This window comes from Pongo pygmaeus, chromosome 10 (assembly GCF_028885625.2).
Source record: "Pongo pygmaeus isolate AG05252 chromosome 10, NHGRI_mPonPyg2-v2.0_pri, whole genome shotgun sequence".
In the NCBI taxonomy this organism is placed as follows: Eukaryota; Metazoa; Chordata; class Mammalia; order Primates; family Hominidae; genus Pongo; species Pongo pygmaeus.
Window position 1 is genome coordinate 115,993,334 of NC_072383.2, and position 17,746 is coordinate 116,011,079.

A 17,746-nucleotide genomic window follows, 5' to 3' on the forward strand; every position below is an offset into this window, starting at 1 on the left:
AAGATGTTGTCTGCTGAAGGTCCTACCGGAGCCCTGGCCTCTATGTTAAAAGGGAGATCAGCAAGTATTAGGTGTTAACAATATCTTAACACCAAACTGAGCCTTTCTCCTCAACATCATCATCAGGATTGGAAAAAAAAAAAAAAAGGAAAGGAAAATAACTTTTTCACGATGTAGTTCAATGTCATCTCACAGCAGGAGCTCTTGTCAGCTGGACTCATTGGTCCCCCATCCCAGGCTATGGAAACATGGTCTTGGCTTCTTGTGTCAACACAAAGATGGCATCTCGGGTCCAACTCGTTGCTTATAGATCTTCTCACATATACATTTCTGTCCAGAACTGTGTCCCTGCTGATCCCCTTGGCTGGAATCCCCCTCTTCCATTTTACATCCACGTTCAAGACCTGACTCAAATCTGCTTCCTCCATACAGCAATCCCTGTCTCATCTAGTTTCATAGGGCCTTCTTTCTGAGCACGGTTTTTAGGTCTTACTCTCTACACAAGACAATGTAGCATGTAATTCTGCTGGGGTGATGCATCACAGCTGAGGGTGAGTCTAGAATCCAGGCTGAAGGCCAAAATCACATAGAAACAAAGATGCTCTTAAAGATCTCTTATCAGAGGCGCCATCTTGGAGATAAACACAGAGCGAGTCAAACAGTTTTCCCTCCAGCACTAAAACACATTGCTGTTTCTCTGGTTGAACATCTGATAAACGGTGTTTGTGTAATGTATATATTTTAAAAGTGTGTTTAGAAACACCAGAACCACACATAGTGAGTGGGGTGTGATGCCTACTCTATGTGCAGAAACTGAGACCAACAGAGGAACCAGAACACACATCTATGCCTCTACTCTCCTGCTTCCCTGAGCACAGTGTAAACCTGCATCTCTCCCTCTCTTCTTCTCTCTGCTGTCCTTCCCCTCTTATGCATAGATTATTCCTATTTTATATATATATATATATATATATATTTTTTTTTTTTTTTTTTTTGAGACAGTCTCACTCTGCCACCCAGGCTGGAGTGCAGTGGTGCAACCTTGGCTCACTGCAACCTCCACCTCCTGGATTCAAGCAATCCTCCCACCTCAGCCTCCCATGTAGCTGGGACTACAGGCACCCTCCAGCACGTCCTACTAATTTTTTGCATTTTCTGTAGAGATGGGGTTTCACCATGTTGCCCAGGCTGGTCTCGAACTCTTGAGCTCAAGTGATCCATTCACCTTGGCTTCCCACCTTGCTGGGATTTCCGGCATGAGCCACAGTGCCCAGCTGCATTCTTATACAGTTCTCATTGCTTTCAGACATGAGGGTTAAAAATTATAAAAAGAAAAAGAATCTGATGAATGTTTTCTTTAATAGAAGATCTCACAAAGACCCCCTAATACAGCAGTGAAAAAACTGGAGGTGCACTGCTGGGACTGGGGTGACCCATGCTCAGAGCCTGCTCAGAGCCCCATTTGAAAACTACCAGAAGAGACTAGGTGTGGTGGCTCACACCTGTGATCCCAGCACTTTGGGAGGCCGAGGCAGGTAGATAGCTGAGGTCAGGAGTTTGAAACCAGCCTGGCCAACATGATGAAACCCTGTCTCTACTAAAAATACAAAAATTAGCTGGGCATGGTGGTGTGTACCTGTAATCCCAGATACTCGGGAGGCTGAGGCAGGAAAATTGTTTGAACCTGGGAGGTGGAGGTTGCAGTGAGCCAAGATTGTGCCACTGTACTTCAACCTGGGTAACAGAGCAAGACTCTGTCTCAAAAAAAAAAAAAAAAAAAAAAGAAATCTACCAGAAGAGCCCACAAACTCTGTGAGGGCCTAACCTTGACCAGGTCCGGATACACAGGAGGGTTCTTCAATATTCTTTAAGGGGTGAGGTGTCTTTGGAAAGAGACCTAAATACCAATTCCTCATGTACGCCCAGGCTTAGATTACAAGCCCTTTTCTTACTGGTGGACTCAGAAAATTGGCAAACACCATTTCCTTCTTATGGAAGAGAAGAGACACATCTAAGAAAACTCATGTTTCATGCAGAGAAGCCACTTTTGGATGAACTCAGTGAAGCCCGGGGGCTTGTGGGAATATCTCTGCAGTGATCCTGTGTGGCTCCAAGATGGGGCTGGTGCTCAGTGGCTGGGAACAGATGCCGTGGCAGCAGTGAGCGGGCAGAGTCAACAAGTGTAGCCGGCTGTCTGTGGGGCCCCAGCTGTTCATTTCCACCTGTCCCTCTCCCAGCTGAGACTTGCCAGCATGGCTGCCACCAGCCACATGGATGTCTGCCTGCCTCGGCCTGCTCCCTGTGGCTTTGTTCTTTGTATTGGTGAAGACGAGTCCAAGGCATGTCTTGGCTGGGTGGAACCTGAAGGGGCAGTTCCCATTGCATCAGCAAGAGAAATAGCCTTTTAAACCAAGGGAGATTTGGTTTGGTTTATCTCCAGGTGACAGAGCAAGACACAGTAAAAGCAGGTCATCACCAGCAGTAGGATTTTCTGATTCCCGGGAATCTCAACTATTTGTTCCTGTCCTCTCCAGGAAGGATACTGAACTGTGGGTTGAACGTGATGTTTGCTGCTGTAGTTTTGCAAACCACACACGAATCCACTTGACCCAGAAAAAAAGGAATATGGCATGGTGTATGGAATAAAGATGCCGGGGCCGAGCGTGGTGGCTCATGCCCGTAATCCCAGCATTTTGGGAGGCCGAGGCGGGTGGAGGACTTGAGGTCAGGAGTTTGAGACCAGCATAGTCAACAACATGAAAGCCCGTTTCTACTAAAAATAAAAAAATTAGCTGGGTGTGGTGGTGGGTGCTTGTGGTCCCAGCTACTCGGTAGGCTGAGGCAGGAGAATCGCTTGAACCTGGGAGGCAGAGGTTGCAGTGAGCCGAGATCACACCACTGTACTCCAGCCTGGGTGACAGAGCAAGACTCTGTCTCAAAAAAAAAAAAAAACAAAAAAAACCCGAAAAAAAACAGTGCCAGGATACCTCTCCCAGCTTGGCCCATGTCCCTGAGATGAGGAGCATTTCCCTGGCAGGTGAGCTGACTACAGAGTCAAAGTACAATGCTGTGGGGACTTTCCCAGTGCCCAGCTGGTCAGCTCACCTCAGGTTCCCTTTGTTGGTGGCATACTTGACGTGGTTACAGATGTAGTTGAACATCCCGTGGGCCGTGGTGCAGTCGCGGGCATCGAATACCTGGAAGAGGCGCAGCGGGGAACTGATTGCCTCTTCTTTCCCTCCCCAGCTCCCCCAGTGCAATCTTCCCATTTTAGGGGAACCCAGATCCCACTCCAGCTGCTGCTACATTGGTAAAGTGGGCACCTCATTACCGAGTCCCAGGCTGCATTTTATATTTTCTCTTTTCTATCCTAATAACCAAGGCCAATTTGACCAGAAAAAAAAAAAAAATCCCCTAAAAGCAGACATGGCACGTAAGTGAATGTGGGAAAGGAATGGTAAATGAAGGAGGGGGTTTAGATGGGTTGGTTACATTTCCTGTTAGGTTACTAAGGATTAGGGATTAAAAAACAGAACAAAAATCAAACAAAAATCCCCTGATCTTGATAACAAATCTACTTCCAACTTTAAACTATTTCCTAAAATAAAATCATAACCAAGGGACACAGAAACTAATGCCTTCAGGGAGAAGGCAGATAAATAGGCTAAGTAGGTGCAAGACAAAAGGGAGTGGTGAGGTCTGCGGTCAACTGAAAAGTATAAGCCCCTCCCTTCCAAGAGATATGCAAGTTCATTTTTGCAAAAGCGCTGCATTGGCTAAATAAGACATGATTATCATCTAGAGCTGGCTGTGATCTTGGAATGTGGGACCCCGTGACCATCGTCTGATAGGTCACCATGGCCACCAGGTACTCTTAACCTTTTTAAAGCTCCATCCACTCCCCTTCCCCTCTTCCCTCATTTAAGGGCTCTTCAAAGTATCTGACTTCACCACTTACCTGCAGCTTGGACCACTGGATCCTGCCCACACAGCGCGAGGCATTCCGCCAGGCATGCTTGGCCCCATAGATGAGCTCTGTGTCCTTGAGCTGGTAGGTGCTAGTGGTTTCAATCTCTTTGTTCACCTCTTCCAGCCTTTCCATGTGGGCTTTGGAGCCAAATCTGAGTGAAGAGGAAGGGACATGGGAACATCACCCCCTCTTCTGAATTAGAAGTTGGTGGAAGGGGAGAGCTATTCCAAGAGACTGGAAGCTAAAAAAAAATTCCAAGTTGATTTCTGGATGCAACAGTTTGATTTCTGGATGCAAGATAAAACAGACACTGTAAACTCAAATGCCCACAAAGGCTGGACATTGTACATATAACTCAACCAGCTGGGTGGGGACTGTGGCAAACAGGTGAGCCAGGCCTTGTCCAAAGGGGGCAGCCATGACTCCACTCCTGTCAGTTGTCACCTGACAGGAGTGGGGGCCCAGGACTGCTAAATCTTTCCAGAGAAACTGGAAATCTGAGTTTTAAAGGGAACTCTTATAATTTTTAAATGTTGGCAATGACTTCAATTTTAGAAAGTTAGAAAAATTTTTGGTTTACAAAAAGGTATACAGGATAATATAATAAACTCCCATGTCCCAAGCCTAAAAAATACTATAATAGTTTCTTGGGGAATACTTCCCCACTGTAGCCCATTTTCTCCCCAGAAGTGACTGCTATCTTGAACCCGGCATTTACCATTCTCATACACTTGTTTATATCTTTGCCACATGTATATCTTTCTTTCAACCATGTATAACGTCATTCTGCATGTTTAAAGCATTCATATAGGCCGGGTATGGTGGCTCACACCTGTAATCCCAGCACTTTGGGAGGCCGAGGAGGGTGGGTCACTTGAGGCTAGGAATTCAAGACCAGCCTGGCCAACATGGCAAAACTCTGTCACTACAAAAAATACAAAAATTAGCTGGGTGTGGTGGCGCGTGCCTGTAATCCCAGCTACCCAGGAGGCTGAGGCAGAGAATCGCTTGAGTCTGGGAGGCAGAGGTTGCAGTGAGCCAACATCATGCCACTGCACTCCAGCCTGGGTGACAGAGCAAGACTCTGTCTCAAAAAAATAAATCAATAAAAAAAAATTCATACAAATGGTGCTATACTAGATGTATCCTTTTACAATTTGTCATTTCTTTTGCTCAGAGTTAGCTATGAACACGAACTTCAATTCCATTAACATGCAGAGCGCTTATCCCTTTGATTTTTACGGTTGTATAGTATTCCATCACTGGAATATGCCATAACTTACCCATTCTCCTGCTGATGGTGTTTATGTGGTTTCTTTCTTTTTCTTTTTCTTTTATTTTTTTTTTGAGATGGAGTCTCGCTCTGTTCGCCCAGGCTGGAGTGCAGTGGTGTGATCTTGGTTCACTGCAACCTCCACCTCCTGGGTTCAAGTGATTCTCATGCCTCAGCCTCCCAAGTAGCTAGGATTATAGGCGTGCACCACCATGCCCTGCTAATTTTTGTATTTTTAGTAGAGGTAAGGTTTCACCATTTTGGCCAGGCTGGTCTTGAATTCTTGGGCTTAAGCAATCTGCCCGCCTCGGTCTCCCAAAGTGCTGGGATTACAGGCGTGAGCCACTGCGCCTGGTCTCTTGTTGGTTCTTTAATTTTTTCCTGCTATAAACAATGTTTCAGTGAACATTCTTACTGACGGTTTCTTGTGAACAGGTATGAGAATTTCTCTAGGGTATGTATCTAGGCATGGAATTGCTTGAAATCTTTCAAATTATAAGCAACCCTTTGCAGGTGAAACAAAAGCACTTCTGGGGAACAGATGTGACCTGTGGGTAGCCAGTTTTAAGCCTCTGTGTATGGCAGAGGCCTTGTGCTTTGGCCTTGGTTTGCAAAGTTGGGGCTGACATCTTTGTTTCCAGCATTCGATAACTTACCTCGGGCTCCCCAGAATTGACACACACTTGCCTTTTAATTGATGAATAGTATTGATCAATAAACTCTTTGGCAAGAGGGAAGAGCTGTTCTCTGGTGCGGACGTCTTCAGGCCTCCGTGTATGCTGAGAAGGAAGCATGATGGAGCCCATGCAGATGTACTCAGTGCATCCTGTTTCCTGGAAGATCAAGAGATTTGGGCTATTGCTTGGTTTTACCCAAGAGTGGCAGGTGTTAGGCTGTGGGCTTGGATCTCATATTCATAGTTGAGTTTATCTGGCCCTTAATTCCCAGAGGCAGTTTCTCAAGTACCAGCTTCAAATCCTTGCTGGATATGGTCATGGTCATGTTAAGGAACAATAAGCAGCATTTTAAGGTTCCTAAAGTATTTGCTCTACTCATCTTGGGAACAGAAGCTTTTTGACTAGGAATCAGAATCATTGGTACTAAAATCTGAAATATTTTTAGATTTTGCATGATGATCAAGGAGGAACTAATAGAGTGGCTACAGTAACTCATTTGAATGCATCTATGATAGACTGATTGCAAAATAGGACCCTAATTTTTCCCCTCCCTCTATTCACACCCTTTGCGATGTGGCTTTACAGCAATTCTCCATGAAGAAGTGGAGCCTATCCTTGAACCCCTTGACTCTGGGCTGGTTTTGACCCTTAGGATGTGGCAGAAATGACCCTGTGACAATTCTGAGTCTAGGCCTCAAGAGTTCTTGCATGTTTCTGCTCATTCTCTTAGAACCCTGCAACTACATGTGAACAAGCCCAAGCTAGCTTGCTGGAAGAGGAGAAACCACATGGAACAAGGCTGAGTTATCTCAGCCAGGACCATCCTAGACCACCGTGACCTTAGTTGACCCCTCAGATGTAACTACAGATGCATGAGAAAGCCTCACCAAAATCAACAGAGTCTGGACCAGATCACTGATCTACCCAGCCAATCCGTAGACTTTTGAAAAATAATACATAGTTTTAATAGTTGTTTTCAACCACTAAGTTTCAGGCAATTTGTTACATTGTAATAGCTTGCAGATACCATTCCTCCAAGAGGCCCAGGTTCAACAAAAATTTAAAGCAATATAGTGGTTCGTTGGCTATTAAAAATATGAAATAAAAATATCAAGGACACACTGTGAAATCAAGGAAGGGTTTGTTTAATACTCCACCAGTGGTCAGACTGTGAGAGACAGAGATGGTATTCACAAGCAGCAACTCTCCTTAGATTCTTTTGTGTACTGGGTTCACAAATAAAAAGCATTTACATAAGAGAGTGAGAATTCACCAGTGGTTCTCAAATGGGGTAAATTTCTTGCCCAGGGAATGTTAGGTAATGTCTTGGAGACTGTAAGAGTTGAAGACAGAAGAAAGAAACACGAAAAGTGGCTTAACAATCAGAGACACGTTTATTTTAAAGAATAAACCTGAGAGGGGCTTCTGGCCAAGTTAGGTTAGGAGCACTCTTTATTTTTTTTTCTTTAAGTTCTGGGATACATGTGCAGAACGTGCAGGTTTCTTACATAGGTATACATGTGCCATGGTGGGCACCTATCAACTCATCGTCTAGGTTTTAAGCCCCACATCCGTTAGGTGTTTGTCCTAAAGAGGAGCACTCTTTTTTACAGACTAAGAGTATTTAAGGGTTTAGGGTGGTAGAGCTTATCACAAGCTTGGAATGTTTCTGTGTCTGTTTGTCTTGCTTATCTGGGAGGGAGAGTTTTTGTGTCTGTTCCCATACATTTTCCTGCAGCTGCAGGCATACCCCGCAAGTCTGCTTTTAGCTTCCCTATCTTAGTGCATCTAAAGGGAAAGGAATATGCTTATTAAGGCTCACTGTTTTACTGGAGCCCATTGTACGAGTGTGAAGTTTGGTGGTTACCCAAGAGACTTTCCCCCCTCCCTGTGTGCCCGAGCTGTCTTATCTGTGTTTTACTATCTGCTTTTTCTGGCTGCTTGTTGTTAGAAGGGAGGTGATTTCCTTGAAATACATGAGGTTAGAAAGGGAGCTGGAACTTAAAATGGCAGTGTTTGCCCAAGATGGCAGTGCTCCTGCTCTGTCAGAGACATTTTTGGTTGTCACAACCTGGAAGGGGGCGTACTGACATCTAGGGGGTATGGGTCAGGGGTGGTGCTCAACACCCTACAGCAGAGGACAGCCCCCACAACAAAGACTTATCCGACTCCAAATGTGGATAGTGATGAAGCTGCCACCCTCTCATCTACACCCTGCTGGGATACTTACCAATGTGCTCTTAAGGTGGAGGGTGTCAGTGAGAACCACGTCAGTCTCCCAGTTCTTGACCTTGAGGAAGCGTGGACACTTGGAGGGGCTGCCATTCTTTGTGGGGGACTGTTTTCCTGAGGCAGGGGGCTGCAGAAGAGAATGAAGGTGGAAGATGAGGCGGGGCCTTGAGTGGACTGTAACATTGTCTCCACAGAGGCTGGGAGAGCCATTGTGCTTCCTGGGATCTGCCTTGAATCACCAACTGTCTACATCCAGAGTAAGATCCAGCCCTCCCTGCTTGACATGTACAAGGTTCCTGGGAACCTGATTTCCCCACCTACATGGAAAGAAACACCATGGAAAAGCCTCTAGGGTTCTGCTCTGGGGAGAGGGGTCAGGAACTCAAAGGTGGTCTCTCTGGTTCAACAGGGTCTGACACACTGAGGAAGGACTCAGTGAATATTTGTTGAATGAATACATGACTGAAAGGACACCATCAGCCTCTTTGAATGACAATAGCCCCCAGCACTGAGGAATCAAACCTAAAGCTGGGTCGACTTACTTGGATTTCTAGGCCTTTCTGTGACAGTCCAAACTCACCATTTCTGGCGAGTACTGAGAAAACAGAAAGATTTAAACTGAAAAATTTTGGGCCAGGCACAGTGGCTCACACCTGTAATCCCAGCACTCTGGGAGCCCGAGGTGGGCGGATCACTTGAGATCAGAAGTTCGAGATCAGCCTGGCCAACTTGGTGAAACTTTGTCTCCATTAAAAAATACAAAAATTAGCCGGGTGTGGTAGCGCTAATCTCAGCTGTAATCTCAGCTACTTGGGAGGCTGAGGCAGGAGAATCGCTTGAACCCAAGAGGCAGAGGCTGCAGTGAGCTAAGATCGCACCACTGCACTCCAGCCTGGGAGACAGAACGAGACTCCATCTCAGAAAAATCATAACGAAATAAAATAAAATAAAATAAGTTGAAACAATTTGAAGCAAAGAATATTGTCCCCAAATTTCCAGTTTCTGACTTTTAAAACTTCCAGGCTTGTTCCTGCCTCAGGGCCTTTGCACTTACCATCCCCTCTGTCTTGAACACCTACATGGAAAGAAACCATGGAAGAGCCTCTTTATGGGGACCTTTAGTCCCCCATTTGTCTTCACTCTGCAAATGATTTGGCCAGTAGGTGAGGGGGGATAAGTCTCAGGCTGACCAGTGTTGGCCCATTCATTTTAGATCTCACTGATAAGGATTACATCTGTCTTTTTTTTTTTGAGCAGGGTCTTGCTCTGTCACATAGGCTGGAGTGCAGTGGTGCAATCATAGCTCACTGTAGCCCTGACCTCCTAGACTCAAGTGATCCTTCCACCTCACCCTCCCAAGTAGCTGGGACTACAGGTGCATGCCACCATGCCCAGCTAATTTTTTATATATTTTGTAGAGACAGGGGTCTCACTATGTTGCCCAGGCTGGTCTTGAACTCCTAGACTCAAGTAATCCTCCTGCCTCAGCCTCCCAAAGTGTTGGGATTACAGGTGTGAGCCATCGTGCCTGGCCTAGGATCACATCTGTCTTGGATGCTCCTGGGTTATTGTTTACCTGCCTGGGCACAGGCACACACATGCATCAGGCACACATTGGTCACTTAGTAACTCTAAGGGAGGGGCAGCAGGTGCACCCTGATGCGAAAGCCAAGCCAGATCAGGGAGATGATGAGCCAATGTTAAGTGACACTCATGCAAAGAGTACATCAGTGCACAGTGACCTTGAGGCAGGGCATTCATACATTCAACTAGTATTTATTGAGCACTATTATAATACATGCTCAATAAATAGGCACTGGGGATTCAGCAGTGAAGAAGACAGACAGGGACCTTGCCCTCTGGAGTGTTATGCGGTAGAGGTGGAGATAAATAGTAAGTAAACTAATATAGGGTCAGTATAATTCCAGGTGATGATAAGAATAGAAAATGAGGAGGTGACTGTAACTAAGTGGAGGGGAGAAGGGCAAGTGCAAAGGCACTGATGTGGGAATGAGCTTGTTAAGTTCAAAGGACCAGCAAGGAGGTTGAGTATGGCTGGAGTGTATGCATGAGGGCAAGTGTAAGGAGATAAAATCAGAAAGGAGGCAGGGCACCCATCTCACTGGCTTGGAGGAGCTCAGGCTGGTGAGGGTAGCTGTGAATTATGATCAAATGGGCTGGATCAAAGTCCAGGATAGAAGTCACAGAGAACTGCGAAGGACTAATATTGAAAACTAACATCAAATGAGCACTTATTATGTGCCAAGCAACAACCTTATTATCTCCATTTTACAGATTACGAAACTGAGGCACAGAGAGGTTAAGTTGCCCAAGATCGTAGAGCTAATAAGCTGAAGAAAGGAGTCCAATCCAGGCAGTCTGGCTCCCAAACCATGCCCTTAACAGCTTGACTATCCTGCATCCTGACCATTAGGAATAATTCATTCATGTAACACATGTTTATTGAGCCGTTCCTATGTGCCAGGTGAGGCAGCAGAGACCAAAACTATAGTGACAAACTAGATGGATGTGATCTGTGCTCCCATGGAGTCACAGTCCTGTAAGGGGTGATGAAAATGGAATGAGCCACTGCAATCGATTTAGCACAATGGATGCCATTACATGGGACCTGGGCAGCACAGGGGAGGTGGGAGCACATAGAAGACACATCTAACTTCTAGGTCAAGACCAGAAGATGAGTACGTGCTAGCCAGGCAAGGAAGAGGAAGCAAGGTCTTACAGGCAGAGAGAACAGATCATGCAGAGGTCCTGAGTTAAGAGAACTATGATGGCCACCTTTGCAGCCAGTGGAATAAGAGTTCTGTGTTAAAGCACTCATGGCGCCATGTTGGAGCCTGGGGAACAGGAGGTGGGGAAGAGTGTGCCACTGTTAAAGACTGCTCCGGAAGAGTGCAGGCTGTGGCAGCACAGGGAACACATGGAAGGTGCTAGGATTCATAATCTTCCACATCTCCCCGCCCTGACCAGATCTGGCCCTCCTCAGTGCCGGGCGCTACCAACCACCTGTGCAGGACAAGCCACAGGTGGGAGCTATCTTAGTCATCAGCCTCTTCTCTATCTCCCACACCCAACTCATCACTGACTCTCCCCCATTTTAGCTTTTTAACTAGCTCTAGAATCCATTCACTCCTCTCTCCTTCCGCTGGCCAGCACCCTGACCAAGTCATCTCTTACTTGGATGATCATAGTCACCCCCTAAATGTTAGCCATTACTTATTATTATAAATGTTATTATTATGTGACTACTAGCCCAATTTACAGTATTAGAAGTATAAGTATTACTTGTAGTACTGCAATACTTCTGCAAGTATTATTACTTGTATTATTTGTATATTATTACTTGTATTATTATTACTACTTGTATTATTATTACTACTTTTATTATTACTTGTATTACTATTATTACTTGTATTACTATTATTATTACTTCTGCAAGTATTACTACTACACTACCACACTGGGAGCATGATAAAGGTTTGGATGAGTTCTTTCCTTTGTTCCTCATTTATACTTTCTAGCCTGTGCCCATGTTTCCCTAGGAAGTTGCATACAAACAACCCCACTTTGTTCGAAGGCCTGGCCAGGCACTCTAAACACTTCTTTGGGATCCTGTCTCCCCTCCTGTGTCTTCCAGGAGGAGTCTTGGAGGTGATGAAAGTCACATATGGGCAGGGCTTTGTAGTAAACACATCCCTCTGATTGTGCCGACAACCTGTATCATTGAGAAAAAAAATAAATAATCCTACCTTGCCCAGAGGAAGGCACCCCAGCCATTCTCCCTACACACCCAGTTTCACTCAGCCAGTTTAGAAACCCTCTCGGCCACCCATGTGAACACTGTAGAGGCTGAGGAGCAGCTGAAATCCCAGGGCGGCGATGACAGATGTGGTGATGACATCAGGTCTGGGCCCAGGACTCAGAGGGTGGGGGGCTAGGCATGAGGAGGAGGAGCAGGGTGTGGCCTGTGGGCAGCAGCCGACAGTCTTCATCGCCAGGGAGGGGGAGGAGCGAGATAACAGGACTAATAAAAGAGAACATCTGTGGAGGTCCCACATGTTCGAGGGGTGGTCGTTAAGAGTCAAGTAATTGGCTGCCCGAGTGCGAGCCGCGCCACCCTCCGCCCTGGGTTTCACTGGATTGCACACTTGAAACCACGCATTAGGAGGCTTCTGGCAGGGCTGTTGTACTTGGCGCTTTGATGTTTTAATTAGCCAGCAGCAATATTAGATGACTCAGGAGGGGAGAAACGGGGAGATTAATATAGCAGTCAGGGGCCCTGCATGCAGGATGCAAATGACTTCTCTGAGTGGGCACCAAAGTTCTCCTGGTCAAAATGCAGATTAGCAGCACTTGTGAGTTATTATGTTGGGCACAGGGCACAAGTGGGGCTTTGGGCTGTGGCTACATACATCCTTTTCTGGCTTTATGTCTGTGGTGGGGACAATGGAAGCTTTTAGGTGGGAGGAGACATTGGCTCGCTCTTTGTGGACCCCTGGGACACCCACCCCTAAGTGTGCAAAGGAGGCCATGAGCTCATGGGCATTTTCATAGCCTTGTCAACACCTCTTTGCCTAGGAAGCTTGCAGAGGCCCTGAAGGAATGAAAGGAAATGGTCCTGCAGCCAGGCTCAGAAGGAGGCAGGGAGGTGCGGTCATGTCAGCCTGGGCTCCGGAGCTGAGAAGGCCACTTCCAAGGACTGCTGAAGCTCTGATTCCTTTTCCCCTCCCTCCTTTTCTCCCTTCTTTCCCCTCTTCAACAAGTGCATATTGAGCACCTACTATATTTTGGGGACTAGTATTCTAGGACTCAGCAGCCACTGAATGACTCTCATCCCACAACTGGGAAAAGCATCTTACAGCTGCTTCTTCTAAAGCAGAGATCTGCAGACGGCGTGGCCCACTGTCTGTTTTTGTACAGCTCCTGAGCTAAGAAGGATTTTTTCCATTTTTGGATTATTGAATGCAAAAATCAAAAGGAGAATATTTTGTGACACAAGAAAGTTATATGATGTTCAAATGTTAGTATCCATAAATAAAATTTCATTGGGGCTCATTTGTGTCCATAGAGCATGTGGCAGCTTTGACATGACAATGTCAGAGCTGGCTGGTATTTTGATAGAGTCCAAGGCCATGTGGCCCACAAAGCCAAAAATATTTATCTTGTCCTTTAGATAAAAGGTTTGTAGACGCCTGATGTAAAGGGTTGAATTCCAGTGGCTGACCCCGATCACTGAGTTTGCTCAAATGCCGTCACGTTAGAGATCTTTCCTGAACATTATTATTATTATTATTTTTTTGAGACAGAGTCTCACTCTGTTGCCCAGGCTGAAGTGCAGTGGTGTGATCTTGGCTCACTGCAACCTCCATCTCCTGGGCTAAGTGATTCTCCTGCCTCAGCCTCCTGAGTAGCTGGGATTATAGGCATGCACCACCATGCCTGGCTAATTTTCCTATTTTTTTTTTTTTAGTAGAGACGAGGTTTCACCATGTTGGCCAGGCTGGTCTCGAACTACTGACCTCAGGTGATCTGCCCACCTCAGCCTCCCAAAGTGCTAGGATTACACATGTGAGCCACTGTGCCGGCTGTGATCATTCTTTAAAGCAGTGTCACCTCCTTGTCATTCTCTGCCTCCAATCACCCTTACCATGCTTTGTTTTCCCCATAGCACTTAACACTACTGGTAGTCATCATGAGCATATATGTACCTGGACATGTATGTGCATATCTACATTTCCATATCTTGTAGATATAGATTTACATATACCTGTATAGGCATTTAGATAATACTTGTTTTCTGCCTACCCACTGTTCAGTTTGTTCTATCCCTGAAACAGTGCCCAGCACACAGTACATGTTCAATAAACATATGAGATCTGCATGAGACTGCATTCTGTCCTTCCTCCAAATTTATTTGAAGCCTGTGATAGTTAATATTGAGTGTCAACTTGATTGGATTGAAGAATGCAAAGTATTGTCCCTGGGTATGTCCGTGAGGGTGTTGCCAAAGGACACTAACATTTGAGTCAGTGGACTGGGAAAGGCAGACCCACCCTCAGTGTGGGTGGGCACAATCTAATCAGCTGCCAGCACAGCCAGAAGAATAAAAGCACCAGAAGAATGTAAAAAGACCAGACTGGCTTAGCCTCCGAACCTACATCTTTCTCCCGTGCTGGATGCTTCCTGCGCTTGAACATCGGACTCCAAATTCTTTAGCTTTGGGACTCGGGCTGGCTTCCTTGCTCCTCAGCTTGTAGATGGCCTATTGTGGGACCTCACCTTGTGTTCGTGTGAGTTAAGACTCCTTAATAAACTCTTCTTTATATATACATCTATCCTATTAATTCTGTCCCTCTAGAGAACCCTGACTAATACAAAGCCCTAACCCCCATCCCCTACCCCCATGTGATTTTGTTGGGAGATAGAACTTTTAGGAGATAATGAAGGTTAAACAAGGTCATAAGGCTGGGGCCCTAATCTGATAGGATTGGTGGCCTCATATGAAAAGGAAGAGAGAGCTCTTTCTCTTTGTCTGCCATGTGAGGACACACAGAAGGCAGATGTCTGCAAGCTGACAAGAGAGCCCTCTCCAGAACCTGACTATGCTGGCACCGTGATCTTGGACTTCCAACCCCCAGAACTGTGAGCTGTAAATTTCTGTTGTCTAAGCCACCCAGGCAATGGTCCTTTGTGATTAAAACCCGAGCAAACTAACACAAGGTCTAAAAAGTTTCAACACTGTAGAGTTCCTTAAATGCTAAGCCAAGGATGTTGGCCTTGATTTCATAGAGAATCACGAGCCCTGAAGCTGCCTGCCTGAATGAGTGATCTTATCTCAGCTAGGTTTTAGGAAAGACATGATTGCAAGGATTGCAGGAGGGAGAGGGTCAAGGCAGAGAGACCCAAGAGGAGGATGGTGCAATGAGGCCAGGAGTGGCCATGGGGTTGGAATGCAGCTGCAAGGGCCGCAGGACTGGAAGCTGGGAACTGAAGGTTGGGGGCTCCGGAAGTGGAACTGAGAGTCTCTGGGTAGGAGAGGATTGGGGCAAAGGATAAAGTCAACACGGATCGGGTAAGTGGAAAGATGGTGGGCTCTTTTTTTTTTTTTTTTTTTTTTTGAGATGGAGTTTTGCTCTTGTTGCCTAGGCTGGAGTGCAATGGAGTGATCTCGGCTCACTGCAACCTCCGCCTCCTGGGTTCAAGCGATTCTCCTGCCTCAGCCTCCTGAGTAGCTGGGATTACAGACATGTGCTACCACGCCTGGCTAATTTTTGTATTTTTAGTAGAGACGGGGTTTCTTCATGTTGGTTGGGCTGATCTCGAGCTCCCAACCTCAGGTATCCACCTGCCTTGGCCTCCCAAAGTGCTGGGATTACAGGCATGAGCCACTGCGCCTGGCTGGATGGCGGGCTTTTTAGCAGACGCTAGGAAGTAAGAAGCAGGTGTGCTGGGCGGTGGACGGAGGGAGATTTTTTAGGCGAGAAGACAGAAACTCAGCACCAGAACTCAGAACACCTAGACATAGAGGCCAAGCACCTGCCCTTCCCCAGTAGTGGCTGTCACTGTCACGAGCCTCACAGTGAAACCAGGACTGACAGCTACACCAAGGGAGGCAGGCAGGCACCTCCAAGACATACAACATCTTAGGAGCTATTATGGCAGCAGTCCTCAACCTTTTTGGCACCAGGGATCGGTTTTGTGGAAGACAATTTTTCCATGGACTGGTGGTCAGGGGGCATGTTCAGGACGATTCAAGGGCATTACATTGATCGTGTACACTATTTCTATTATTATTATATTATAATATACGATGAAATCATTACACAACTCACCAGAATGTAGAATCAGTGGGAGCACTGAGCTTGTTTTCTGCAACTAGATGGTCCCATCTGGGGGAGATGGGAGACAGTGACAGATCATCAGGCATTAGATTCTCATAAGCGCAGGCAGCCTAGATCCCTCGCATGTGCAGCTCACAGTACGGTTCGGGCTCCTATGAGAATCTAATGCCGCCACTGATCTGACAGGAGGCAGAGCTCAGGCGGTAATGCGAGCGATGGCGGGTAGCTGTAAATACAGATGAAGCTTCACTTGCTCGCCCGCCGCTCACCTCCTGCCGTGCAGCCCAGCTCCTAACAGGCCAGTACTGGTCTGTGGCCTGGGGTTTGGGGACCCCTATATCATGGGCTGAACCATGTCTTCCCTCCCCATCCCCATCAAATTCATATGTTGATGTCCTAAACTGCCTCAGAATATGGCTTTCTTTGGAGTTAGGGCCTTTACAGAGGAAATCAAGTTAAAAATGAGGTCATTAGCATGGGTCCTGATCCAGTAGGGCTGGTGTCCTTAGAGAAAAGAGAAATTTGAAGGCAGATGTGCTCACAGGGACAGCGCCATGTGAACATGAAGACAGCCACCTACAAGCCAAGCAGGGAGGACTGGGTCAGCTTCTCCCTCCCAGCCCTCGGAAGGAATCAGCACTGCCAACACCTTGATTTTGTATTTCTGGCCTCCAGAACTGTGAGGTAATCCATTCTGCTGTTTAAGCCACCCAGTTGGTGGTGTTTTATTACAGCAGCCCTAGTAAACTAATCTAAGAGCTAAGGCCTAAACTTGTACAAAGCAAGTCGCTTCTTATTCTTATGCTATCGGCACCAGTGACAGCTCCTCTATTAGAGGCCTGCAGCAACCTGCCCTGTTTGGCTTGTCCTGAAATGAGGGCAGCACACTGGGGCTGAGCTGGGCAGAGGGCCATTCATACCAGGGGCCAGACGTCACACACTGTGCCCTCTGCTGCAGCCCTGGGCGGCACCGCACCCACCCGTGGGTACCATCTCTCCCGGGCAGCAAGCATAACCCAGTTACAAGCTGGGGCAGCTCAGGGTCCAGGCCCACAGACTCACAAAACCAGAAGGTACCCACTTATCCGTACAATTAAAAAATTGCTATGTATAGAACTTAACCAAGTGTATTTAGTACTTTGGAATATAATTTCCTTTAGTGTATTCAAAGCACTATGTCTAAAGTGATTCGTTCCTTAAGATAACTCCATAGAAACTTGACATTGCTAGCCGGGCGCGGTGGCTCATGCCTGTAATCCCAGCACTTTGGGAGGCCAAGGTGGGCAGATCATGAGGTCAGGAGATCGAGACCATCCTGGCTAACACGGTAAAACCCCGTCTCTACTAAAAATACAAAAAAAAATTAGCCAGGTGTGGTGGTGGGCGCCTGTAGTCCCAGCACTTTGGGAGACCGAGGTGGGCGGATCATGAGGTCAGATCGAGACCATCCTGGCTAACACGGTAAAACCCTGTCTCTACTAAAAATACAAAAAAATTAGCTGGGCGTGGTGGTGGGCACCTGTAGTCCCAGCTACTCGGGAGGCTGAGGCAGGAGACTGGCTTGAACCCAGGAGGCGGAGCTTGCAGTGAGCCGAGATCGCACCACTGCACTCCAGCCTGGGCAACTGAGTGAGACTCTGTCTCCAAAAAAATAAAAAAGAAACTTGACATTGCTTACTCTGCCTCTCTCTCTCTTCTGTAATTCAACAGTCTGTAGAGGGTGATTAAGAAAGGG

The 17,746-nt window shown here is 46.6% G+C and overlaps 1 protein-coding gene across 2 annotated transcripts in view; it reads right to left on the reverse strand.

Annotated features, from left to right (window-relative positions):
- The window catches only part of NOS1 (nitric oxide synthase 1), a 211,001-nt gene that overhangs the window by 72,952 nt on the left and 120,303 nt on the right, over positions 1 to 17,746 (reverse strand). For both annotated transcript variants that reach the window (XM_063646760.1, XM_054444762.2), the window contains 4 exons: positions 8,151 to 8,279; positions 5,931 to 6,076; positions 3,959 to 4,121; positions 3,106 to 3,197 (listed from right to left, as the gene is read on the reverse strand). In XM_063646760.1, coding sequence (XP_063502830.1) covers positions 3,106 to 3,197; positions 3,959 to 4,121; positions 5,931 to 6,076; positions 8,151 to 8,279 — 530 coding nt within the window. The remainder of the gene's footprint in view (positions 1 to 3,105; positions 3,198 to 3,958; positions 4,122 to 5,930; positions 6,077 to 8,150; positions 8,280 to 17,746) is intronic.